The following is an 11859-nucleotide window of genomic DNA, read 5'->3' as shown; positions in this document are numbered from 1 at the left end:
ATTACGTGCTCGAAAAACAAACTATAATTTAATTGATTTGTTAAATTGCAAGCCCGCAACTTGTTATCAATTAATTCTCTTCGAGTGCCCTAAAATTTGTTACACAGTGTACTTGAAATATTTGCGATGCGAGATTGTTTTCTTGCATAGCGACACGTTACAATTACTTAATTAGCCAAAGTAACTGTCGAGCAGAGGCGTTCATTTAGTCGTTGGACAGCGATAGCCCTAATTGATTGCTGGGCGAGTGCACTAAGTGCTAAATTGTAGTTCACACAATTATATTGTATTATTTGCATTAAGCAACAAACTATAAGATATAAATGCATCTAGAAGATATTCGACCAAATGAATAATGATGGTGCATGTGTCCATCACATGGCTCTGACTACGCTTTTATTTGCTTTTGCTGTGTTATTGTTGACGAATTTAAGCCGCACAATCGTATATACATCTAGATACATTCTCGTATCTATATATGCATGAATATTGACGACACCACACAGTAGCTGAGTATCTGAGTATCTGTGTGTATGTGTTTCTTTGTATCTTTTGTAAATTGCAAAGCATGTGTACTCGTGTACTATGACTGAGGAAATTGTCTGTGACTGCCACTGTGTGTGACTACTTTTCTGTAGCGCCTGGTAGCCAAAAATAAAAGAAAGAATATCAGAATGTGAGAGACACACAAGCGAGCAATTAATCCCCTCTGCCAAGTGCCAAGTGCCTACCCCCCGCTTGGGTGTAGATGTGAGAAAATTGCAACCTTGAACCGTTTGCAAAAAACTTTCACAATGAAAAAAGTTCAGTATCAAGGATTCAGCAATGTGTAGCGAGTATCTCTGGCACATATATACATACATACGTACGTACTCACATACATGCTTACAAACAAGTATAAACAAAGTATTTTGCTTTATTTGTGTTTGCACGCAAAGCGGCAACGTTGCGTATACGTAACGACGACACGAATGAATGGCAGCAGGCGGGCAGGCAATGAAAACCAAAGCAAAGCAAAGCAAAGAAATGAAAAGAAAAGCGTTCTCACATATGAGTATGTATGTATTTATGTATAACATACGCTTGTGGGTAAATGTACTGAAGAATGTTGTTGTCACGGATGTGCGTGTATTTAAAGCTTTCGGTTATTTTCCATTCCATGCGCATTTTTGGGTCATCGCTTCGACTGGATATGTATGTGTTTTTATATCTATACACATATATATATATCGGTCCATAATTATGCTAAAATTCGTGCAAAGAAAGAGGCAAAAAAAAACGCTGATATTTAGAAAGAGCGTGAGGAAAACAAATGGCTGCGTGGGGTAGACTATAATCAAAACAAAGTCTGCAAAATGTTTAAATATTCAATACTCGACTCGACTCGATATACATATGCATGAGCACATTAAAAATTGGCTAAAAATACAAAGCACACACATATACATACTAACAAAACAAAAAAGAGAAGTGTGACGAGTTGATAAGAGTGCGATACAACTCGCAGCTGAGCGCCCAAACATGCCGAGCATTTCATGGTGCCGAATTTATTCCACAGCAGCTACGCAGCTTAATCCAAGCCCCAAATCCACTTGCCACCCCCTCCCCAAGCACCCCAACCATCCCAGAGCTTAAAACTAGCATGTGTTTGGCAAAGAAAAGCAACACAGAGCCGAAAGGTAGAAAAAGAAGGCATTATACTATTGCGTGTATTTCTCTCAATGGGCGTTTATTTACTCGCCTATCGATGTGTGTGCGTGTGTGTGTGTGTCAGCTTGTGCCAAAAAAACAAATGTCTCGCATACCGTAAAGACGAGTTGCCATATCTAGGCGTGCCAGACATTTCGGTACGGAATTGAACTTTGCCAAAAAAAAAAAGAAGCATTGATGGATTTCCTGCGAGAGCTGCAAGAATTCTTTTGTTTTTACAATGCTAACTTACTAGATGGCATGCCTTTGTTTATCAAACAAAAACTCTAGGAACCGCAGCTGTGGGAAATCCAACATTATGATTCGGTTTTATAATCGACAAACACAAAATAAGTGCAAATAATAGTATAAATATAAATTATAGAACACGTTGTCCATAAATCAGTCTGACTATTTTAAACATCTGATTAGCAATTTTGCAAATCACATTTTTATAATTCTAATCAATTCATAATTTCATTAAATTGAGTTTATTAAATACTTCAAATAAATCCACTTCAATTTTTTTCGACTCAATTTATGATGAACGAATGATTGTTTAATTCTCAAGTACCAATTTTATATTTTGGTTTTTTGCTGCGTCATTTAACTGGAAAGTTAACAATAAAATCTATATTGATAATATTGTATTTTAATTTGCTTATAAGTATCTATCTAGCAAAGGGCGACGATCGACAATCGACGATCGACGATCGTGTTTGAAGCAAGTCAACCTTACCCTAACACACACTGAAAGCAAAAAGAACTTGTTCGTTTCGGTTTCACTATTCGCTGATAGTGGGAGAAAGAGCGAGACGAAGGGAGCGTGCCCGTGAGAGCAACAACAATTTGAATACGAATGCGAATTGCGAGTGCGAGTGTGAATGTGAATGTGAATACGAGTGTGAGTAGCTTTATGTGTACTTTGCGAGTAGATTCAGAGATAAGTCCAGTGCGCCGACGCCGCAGACGACTTAGACAGAGCGTCATAAATATATTTCCTACAATATATTCGCATTCGTGTGTGTGTGTGTTTATTCGTATAGCTTGTCGTATATATTGTGTGATATTTATTTTTCGCTCAGAAATGTTTTCGTTTTTCGCATTGGCCGTGCGGCTGTTTAATTTGAACTTAGGATCGGCGGCAGTCGCGCGGTTTTAGCTCCCGGCTGCTAGCGGAACTATTTAGTCTCTCAACAACAAAACAATTGACAGACGTGTGCTGAATCTTTTCTACTACACTCTAAACTATACTACTAAAACACACAATAATACTCGTAATTGAACGTTATAGAAAGCGCGTGGTGTGACACATTTGATAAAAATCAAGTAAGCTTTGGCTCAACTGTTCCATTGACAAACAAAATTGAAAAAACAACAAAAAAAATTGTATTTTGTAATTTCTTATTTTTTATGTAATAACTAAATTGTGTCTACGTTTTCTTCTTTCTCCTGCACACAGTAAGCTGAAGCAGAAGCAATGCTAAGCGTGAGATAGCGGCAACAAATTGCATGCCCCAACATGCGACTATAAAAGCCGAGTGCCACACACAGCAACACAAACAACAGAAACAAACAACACACTATAGAAGAGATATCGAATCGAGAATCGAGAATTGAGACAACAAACGTGAGAATATCGTTTGGCTGCGCAGGCTTAAATTCACAGTTCGATAGCGTAGACGCTTAACTTTCTACCCTACAAAACACTTTTGGGCACCAAAACATCAAGATGGCGCACTTTAGCGGACATCAGCCACCCACCGAGGTGCCGGCTCACTTCAAGAACCTCTTCACCAATGGCACGCTGGGTGGCGATGAGGATAGCAACAACAATAACAACAATAATGCTGGCAATAATGATCAGGAGAATCGGCCGAGTAATAACAACAACGCGGACATCGCCTCGTGCTGGGTCTTTGGCTATGGCTCGTTGTGCTGGATTCCTGGCTTCACCTACAACAAGTGCATCACAGGCTACATAAGAGGCTATGTGCGACGCTTCTGGCAGGGCAACGCAACACATCGCGGCACCGAAGATGCGGTAAGTGCTCTCATAGCTTTGTTGCCCAGTTTCACCTGTACACACATTACCTAACCCAAGTCTGTTATCAGCAACGGACTTCATTCGATACACTCTCTCATTCTCTCCCTCTACAATACTTCTTTGAGCTATAACGTTCACTATTTTTGATGACATACTCAGTATTTATTTTCCGACTTTGTGAAAAATGTATTTTTTGCGCAACACAAAGTCAAAATTGCAATTGCAATTGCAATTAACAAGCAGCAACAATGTAAAAGAAAATAAGTCAAGGTCCGCTTGCAAGTAAACAAACAGAACGTGCAAAAAATCCCAGACACTGAAACTCGCTTTTATAACTCATCAAACTTTTTAAAATGAAAACGCATTTTCTTAACACAACAAAATGTTTTCTTTCTTTCTTCTGCTTACAGCCGGGACGTGTCGCAACACTTGTGGAAGACAAAGAGGTAAGCAGTCATCACAGTACTATAACTTATTTCTGTATGTGGGGAAGACAAAGCATAGCGCAAAAAGTAGCTTTAGCCTTTATATTCGAGTTTCTCAAAGTAAGCCCCATTCCGTATGGGCGACGTGTGGTTTGAAGACACGCCCCCACTTGCCTATATCTAATGGAATCTCTGGCACATTTCCGCAGTCAACCGAGCGCAACAATTCGAGACCCTTTTACAGGTCCCTCTTCATTGGAGTGTACGCAAGGCGAATTACCGCGAAATATAGGCGAATTGTGTAATACAACTTTTTACGCCTTGATACTTTCTATCCTAGGCCCGGGGACTTTACCCAGGGTGTCATGGGAGCTACCAGGAGCTCGTTTGTGACCCCGAGAGACAAGCATGAAAAACTCGAAACGGCCTGACGAAACTATCGCTGGCCGCTATTTATACGTGCCATATGCCGAATAAGTAGTTGGGAATTATAAGCATAGGCGCAGTCAAAAAAATCGTATTATCAGTAGACAGTATAAAAGTGTGCGGGTTCAAATCCGCGGCTGGTCAAAAACTATTTGGGGCTAAAAACGCATTTTTTCTGCTTTTTTAAATTTAAACAACATCAATTTGACAATCTTTTCCGTATTTAATATGATTTTCTTATTATTTGCAGGGCATTACTTGGGGCTGTGCCTACAGAATAACAGGTTCAACGGCTCTGGAGTATCTCAAGCAACGCGAGTGCACACTCGGTAAGTAATCAAGCGCCTCCCACCTTATCTCTATAGATATGTTGACTAACTTGAGCGCTTTGTTTGATTTGCATTCAACAGGTGGCTATGCAACACTCGAAACAAAATTCTTTCCCCGCGTCGCATCGCATGACACGCCCTTTAGCGGCGAGGCTGTCGAGGTGCTGGTCTATGTGGCCACGCCAGAGAATCGTCACTGGGCCGGCGACGCTCCATTGGCAGTTATAGCGCGGCAAATCGCCAACTGCCGCGGTCCCAGTGGCCATAATGCGGAATATCTGCTGCGATTGGCGCTGTTTATGCACGATGAAATCCCTGGAGTGCGAGATGAACACTTATTCGATCTGGAGCGACTGGTGCTGGAAGAGATCTATCGCATGGAGATCCCACTGTCCTCTGTGATGGGTCGCAATCCGGATCGCATAAGACGCGACTCGCACGAGGATCTGCGTAGACCGCCATCATTCGAGTTCACATCCCGCATACCAGAGACAAAGCTGCGTTGCCTGAACATTTGATTGTGGCTGTGGTCTTCCCAGGCCACCACCAAAGGATACTCGTCGTCTGCTGCATGTGGATTATTCCAAACTCATTATCGATAGTTGGCAGAGCGGGTTGCGAAGAAGGAGAGGAGAGGAGAGGACTAACATCGATGTATTCTTTAAATTGTAAATAATAGCCTTAACACTATGCACAAACTACTCAATAATTGCGATAACTGATCTGATATAAGTTATTGTTAAGTACTAACTAAGTTTCTAAGTTCTCGTAATGCGTAAGTGATGTCATCGACACACAATTAACTATACATTTAATACAAACTATATATAATTATATTATATATACACGTACATATAAGAAAGTGCCCAAAAGATAAGAAAAAAAGTTAAAAAGAAATAAAAAAGAAAGAATATTTAAAAATTAACCCAAAATGATATTATTATTAATAGAGGAGGGCCAGTAAATTACAAGTTTGTTGCAAAATTTATGGCAAGTTGTTCCATTTCAAAAATGTATCTAAATACATTTGTATCTTTTAAAGAGCGCGCTACACGACCTAGCCAAACAGCTGTTTCGAAGTTCACAATGATCAGAAAGTAAACAGAGAGTCCAGAAATAAAGAGAGCAACAAGTATTGTTATAGTATTAGTATTTACAATACAGACACACTTTTTACGCTGCACTCTCTTCTCTAGCGCAGAGAGCAGCGCATCGCTTGAATGTATTGGTATATCTCACACGATTACCAACATAATCTGAGTGCATGTACACGAATATTTGTCAAGAGAGCTGCGAGAGGTGTGTTTGTGTAGGTGTCATGCACACATATTACGAATACAATGACAGAAATACGCTCAGCGCCAATATGTGTAGGAACAGTCGGATCTACTCGGCTGACAACTTGGTCAGACACTATATGACAGTCAGGCAGTGAGGATGTCTTCCAATGGATACGATAAGTGTACAAAATTATTTTGTTTATAGTTTTCACAAGTAATTAAAAACAAAGTCATTTAAAAGTGATTCGCATGCAAAATGACGGGTTTTTTCCATCAGCAGAGGTTTACTTCATAAAAACAACGCAATAAATGAATTTCGTTTGAAATTCTCTGGTAAATTTCCATTGCATGCGCGTTCCCAGTCCAAGACCTGCTTGTCAACAACACAACCGTCCCGATTCACTTTGTATTTCTCGTGCTTAACGAATGTGTTATTGTTTTGTTGTGCTCAGCGAGAAGATAAGCAATGGACTGATGAACCCAAAGCAGGTAGAGCGGGTAAGAGGGATAGGCCACGTGTAGCGCCTAGTCTAGAGTCCGTCAGCTTATACAGGGTGCACATTAAAAATGGGAAAACTGTTCTATGAATAGTTTAAGTTTATTTATATTTATCGGATTATTTAAAAAATTGTATCTTAGCCTTAACATTGATAAAACGCTCTCTCACTGCCAAAGTCAATATCAGTTTCCAATATGGCGTTCATGATAACTCACATGCCATATAAATATATGTATGTGTTAGTATTTGCTTGAAACACACTAACACAACCACAGATTGCGGTGCTCTCTGAGTAAAATCACCTATACGTAATACCACATTAGCTATTGTTTAAACGAATGTGATGGTATTGAACTCACGAATACCATCACAAGAACTGATGCTCTCTTAGTCTCTGCATTCTCTACTTATTATTCTCTACTTATTGTAGAATTACAAATCAACTTCAATTTAATTTTAAACTATAGTTTGAAAAACGATGTAATTTTCTAATTGTTAACCATTAACATTACATTTTGAATGAAATGCGTTGGCGCAAAATCTTAAACAGCAGTTGAGTAAGCAGTTGTACACGCCATTGTCAAGCAGTTAATTGAAAGCAGTGCATCGAAAGCAGTTTACTTTAGCGGAGACACAGTCCTGTATCTCCACTACCACATATTCCTATTAAAGTGAAACAAACTGTATAAAATAGCCTTCTTGAAGAAAATATTCTAGACGGTGTGCAAATTTTTTGAAAAAAACGAAAGTAACTGTCTTTTTGAAATAATGCACCTTTCTGTATCTTGTATCTATCACGTATATTCCATCGGTTTAAACAAAATCTTGCTAGTGATCACATTCTGCAACAGGACTTAAATAAAACTGTTTTGAATAAAGCTCATTTTTTAGAAACATTCAATCAAATGCGTTTTGACACAGCAATATTGTTTTAAAAAGGTTACCAATATTTTATGGCTTACACTTAAATGGTACCCAAATCATTGTACTGTAAGGTGAAATTAGCCACAAGACAATTTTAATTTATCATTCAAAGAACCCATCACTTACAAACTTTATTATTGTTTTATTTGTTTTCCGTACTCGTGAAAAGCTTAGCTCGAGTTTGCTTAAATGCCTAATATTTATGGGATGTTGGCCAAGTAATCCTTGATTGTAGAGGGGGTCCAAACGTTTGAAACCGTTCTGATCGCAGATTCCGACTTCAATGTTATCCGAAGTCATTTTTCCTTCAAATCCTTCTTTCAGAGTCAAAATAGCAGTGTGCACAGCATCTTCCAGCTCAAGATCTTCGCTATAACTGAAATTTCATGGCAATAGTGAATTAGTTCATAATATACGCACAACGCTATAGGATGCTTACCGCTTTTCTAAGAAGGTCTTGCCGTTGACAGCATTCTTGCCCATGGCAGTGGCCTTCCAGGCGAAATAAGCTCCTGAAGGATCCGACTGATAAAGATATGGTCGATCGTTGTCCCAGCCGCAGATCAACAATGAAACGCCAAATGGACGCACACCACTATAAAATATACAATATTGGCGAAAATTTAAAAGCATATGAGTAATTTGCATACCCCGATTGAGTGTATTCCTGCATAAGAGTTGCAACACGCTGCACCAGTTGTGAGACGGGAATTGGCTCCTTATAGATCAAGTAGTATGACTGCGCGATTTTACGGGCTTTCTTCACCAACAAGCGGTAGTCGGGACCCATGCCAGAGTAAACCATACCGATATGCTTGTTAATCATCTCCACACGATGCACGCTGTGTTCCTCATAAAGGGGCGACTTGTATTTGTTCTCGGTGGCAATGACGACGCCATTGGAAGCTGTTGAAAGCCGGGAAACGTCAGTCGTGTCTAACAATGCAAAAGCATAAGTAAATCTTACCCATAATGCCCACGGAAGGAGCTCCTCCGGATACAGCTGCCAAAGCATACTCCAACTGGACAAGCTTGCCCGAAGGACTGAAAATAACAAATAATTTAAAAAAAAAAAGTGTGTTTATGCCAGTCATTCACACAGGTTATACTAATAAAGCGAATAGAGGGTCATCCAGCACTCGCCACTTACCTAAATGTCGTTAGCGAGAAACTGTAGCGTTCAGTCGCCATAATTATTGGCCTTAATTTTAGTTACAATAATTTTTTGTGTTAAATCAAACTAACGCCGATTTTCACGCCGTATGAAAAAAAAACACAGTGACAAGCAAAACCGGGACTCAGTGTTGAGAGTGACCGCAAGTTATATTTCTAAAATGTCGCTTTTAATGTCACAAAAAAAAACTATCGCCGCATGTTCTGAAAACATCGATGTCCGCATATTAAGTAACTCTGCTAAACCATCACAACAATAATTTATCGATAATGCAACCATATGTGCTATCGGGCTTATTAAAGGCAGACGAAGTGTGATTGGTGGTTCTCTGAGAAGAAATTAAAAAATCGTCAAAATTATTCACTATAATAAAACTATGGTCCGTGGAGCGCTACGCGGCGGCAGACCTATGCGCGGAGGCATTAGGCCGCCTTTTAAAAAGACGTTCGTACCGCGGCATCCGTTTGATTTAACATTAGCCGAAGTTGTTTTCCCCAAAGTTTCACCGGCTGTAGATGATTCTGCTCTAACTGCGGTAAAATCGATAATACTACAAATGTATACAATGTTGAATCAATATAACTATGCTGTTTAGTTTTAAATAGGCGCTATTAAAACGTAACCAAGACCTTAGTCCAACCTCAGCGGAGCAGACAGCAATTGGTAATTTGGTTACCAAGGTGCAAGCTGTTCTAGATAACTTAGTTTTAGCCCCAGGCGATTTCAATACCTGTGTAAGTTTGAACAATAACGCATATGATTATAAAAACGAAACTAAAGATTAACAAACCCATTGCAGCAATTGGAAGAAGTGCGACAAGTGGGTTCCTTCAAAAAGGGAACAATTCTCACTGGCAACAATGTAGCCGATGTTGTTGTCATACTTAAAACACTGCCAACGAAAGAAGCCTGCGAGGCACTGGCCAAAAAAGTAGAGGCGGACCTCAAAAATGGCATGAAGACTGAAGTGGTTGCCAAGGGAGAGCAGCACACAATACAAGTACATGACCGCGGCTTCGATGTGTCCAATGTACAGGCCAAAGTGCGCATTCTGATTGCTACGTTGCCGCAAAATTTACGTAAACTAGAGCCAGAAATCCACTTGGATCATAAGCTGATGCAGGGCCATTTGGCAGCTATACGGCACACTCGCTGGTTCGAGGAAAACGCTCACCACTCTTCAATCAAAGTTCTAATTCGTATTCTTAAGGATTTGACTAAGCGATTCGATGCTTTTGCACCGCTCTCTGCTTGGATGATTGATTTAATTGCTCATTTGGCCATCATGAACAATCCCTCGCGTCAAGCGCTGCCCATCAACATGGCTTTCCGTCGTGTGTTCCAACTGCTCTCGGCTGGCCTATTCCTGCCGGGATCTGCGGGTATCACGGATCCAACTGAGCCCGGTCACATTCGGGTACATACAGCAATGACTTTAGAGCAGCAGGATGTATGCTGCTATACAGCGCAGACGTTACTGCGAGTATTGGCACATGGAGGCTACAAGCATATTCTGGGATTAGAGGGCAACACAAGTATTGTACGCGAAATGTCTGTGTGGAATGGCGTGGTTGTGTCGCCTCTAACTCCCGTGTATGAGAAGCCTACTGACAAGAAGGAAGGTGACCTGGAAGAAGATATTGAAATGATTGAGAATGAAAATGAGGATGTTGGTAGTGACGATGCTGCCGAATAAGCTAGGCAATAAGATTTACATTTTATTATAAACAATAAATTTCGCTGTATTATGCCAGCACATTCTCAGTTATGGGTTCGTCTTCATTAACGTCACACAGTAGTTGCATGCCAATTAAATCAAAATATTTTTCTGCAGTTATGCCGTTTGGTTCGCTAACTTTAATTAATAAATCGACTTCTTGGAGTTTGTGTCCTTTCAGTAAATTTCGAGCTCCCACAATTGATTTACCTAATTTGCGACGACAAGCGAGTTCACATTGCAAGATTTCCTTTTGAGTAATGTCTGCCAATGCTGCTTTTAATTCATAATTTTCTTCGCCTAATATTTTAGTTATTTCATTTGAAGTATAGCTAGGTTTGCAAAGAGTTTGATTGGCCTTAAATTGGTTTATGCCTTCCACTAACGATAATAACTCAATAGGATCAAGAGAGCAGCGATGATCAGATCCTTTTTGATTCTTATCTAAAGTAAAGTGTCGCTCAACTATTCTTGCTCCTGACAACACGGCAGCTTTAGTAATCGAGACACCCAACTCATGGCCAGAGTAACCAATTGTTACACCTGGGAAACGTGTCATAAAAGCGGGTATCATCCGCAAATTGCAATCACTAGATGCAGTCGGATATGAAGAAACGCAATGCATCAAAGCAAACAAATTGTTTCCAGCTTGCTTCATTATTTCAACGATTTTATCCACAGTTGACATGGTTTGCATTCCTGTCGATATAACTAAAGGCATCCTCATTGCAGCAGCTTTCTTTAACATGGGAAAATTATTAGCATCTCCTGAGCCAATCTTTATGAATGGTACTTTTAGCTCGGCAAGAAAATCAAGAGATTTCTAAGAAGTATAAGAATATATTGCTTATATGGGGTTATAAGAAAGTGTCAGTTAATTACCTCATCCATAGCAGAGGCAGTGAAATCAATTTTAATTTCTTTGCTATAGGCTTGAAGCTGGCGATATTGTTCCTTGGAGAATTCCAGATATTCTTTATGTTCACCATAAGTTCTTCCCCAGGCATGATCGCTGACGTACTCTCGCTCAAGGGCGAATCGTGTAAACTTTGCTCTTAAATCGGATTTTTGGAATTTAACGCAATGACATCCTGCTTTTTTTTTGCTTCCAGAATCATCAATTTAGCTGTTTCTAAACTGCCTTGATGATTTTGGCCAATTTCCGCAATTATATAGACCTCGTTCGAGAGATTTTTAGTTATTATATCCAGCAGCAACATCTTGAACTTAGAGTTTCAATTGACTTTAATTAACTGATCCATTTTTATCAAGTGTAATTTCCGTTAATTAAAGTTTGAGCTTTCTTTGAACTTAAATTACAGTGTGACTGCAAGAAAAATTTCGGAAAC

At 39.7% G+C, this 11859-nt stretch overlaps 4 protein-coding genes across 5 annotated transcripts; 2 read left to right on the top strand and 2 right to left on the bottom strand.

Moving 5' to 3' along the window:
- Positions 1-2878: 2878 nt before the first annotated feature.
- On the top strand, positions 2879-5841 carry LOC133836702 (glutathione-specific gamma-glutamylcyclotransferase 1). 2 transcript variants are annotated; one of them, XM_062267292.1, is made up of 5 exons: positions 2879-3018; positions 3152-3733; positions 4147-4182; positions 4838-4916; positions 4998-5841. In XM_062267292.1, exons 2-5 carry the CDS (start codon positions 3422-3424, stop codon positions 5432-5434), a joined length of 864 nt encoding a protein of 287 aa, XP_062123276.1. In that variant the 5' UTR covers positions 2879-3018; positions 3152-3421; the 3' UTR covers positions 5435-5841. The 2 variants fall into 2 exon arrangements, with proteins under 2 accessions (XP_062123276.1, XP_062123274.1); XM_062267290.1 differs by lacking the exon at positions 2879-3018 and having other exon boundaries at positions 3052-3733.
- A 1855-nt stretch (positions 5842-7696) lies between these two features.
- Positions 7697-8925, bottom strand: LOC133838822 (proteasome subunit alpha type-2). Its single transcript, XM_062270051.1, is given in 6 exon segments — positions 7697-7858; positions 7860-7995; positions 8059-8214; positions 8270-8525; positions 8587-8663; positions 8770-8925. Coding segments are annotated over 6 exon segments (705 nt in total). The 5' UTR covers positions 8811-8925; the 3' UTR covers positions 7697-7819.
- Positions 8926-9002: 77 nt separating this feature from the next.
- LOC133838818 (interleukin enhancer-binding factor 2 homolog) lies at positions 9003-10557 on the top strand. The gene is made up of 3 exons (XM_062270047.1): positions 9003-9328; positions 9399-9527; positions 9593-10557. Exons 1-3 carry the CDS (start codon positions 9170-9172, stop codon positions 10487-10489), a joined length of 1185 nt encoding a protein of 394 aa, XP_062126031.1. The 5' UTR covers positions 9003-9169; the 3' UTR covers positions 10490-10557.
- Positions 10539-11843, bottom strand: LOC133838819 (sialic acid synthase). The gene is given in 3 exon segments (XM_062270048.1): positions 10539-11333; positions 11393-11611; positions 11614-11843. Coding segments are annotated over 3 exon segments (1131 nt in total). The 5' UTR covers positions 11731-11843.
- Positions 11844-11859: the final 16 nt, after the last annotated feature.

This window comes from Drosophila sulfurigaster, chromosome 2R (genome assembly GCF_023558435.1).
Source record: "Drosophila sulfurigaster albostrigata strain 15112-1811.04 chromosome 2R, ASM2355843v2, whole genome shotgun sequence".
NCBI lineage: Eukaryota > Metazoa > Arthropoda > Insecta > Diptera > Drosophilidae > Drosophila > Drosophila sulfurigaster.
Note: the sequence above shows the minus strand (reverse complement) of the source record. Positions and strands in the feature narration are given on the sequence as shown.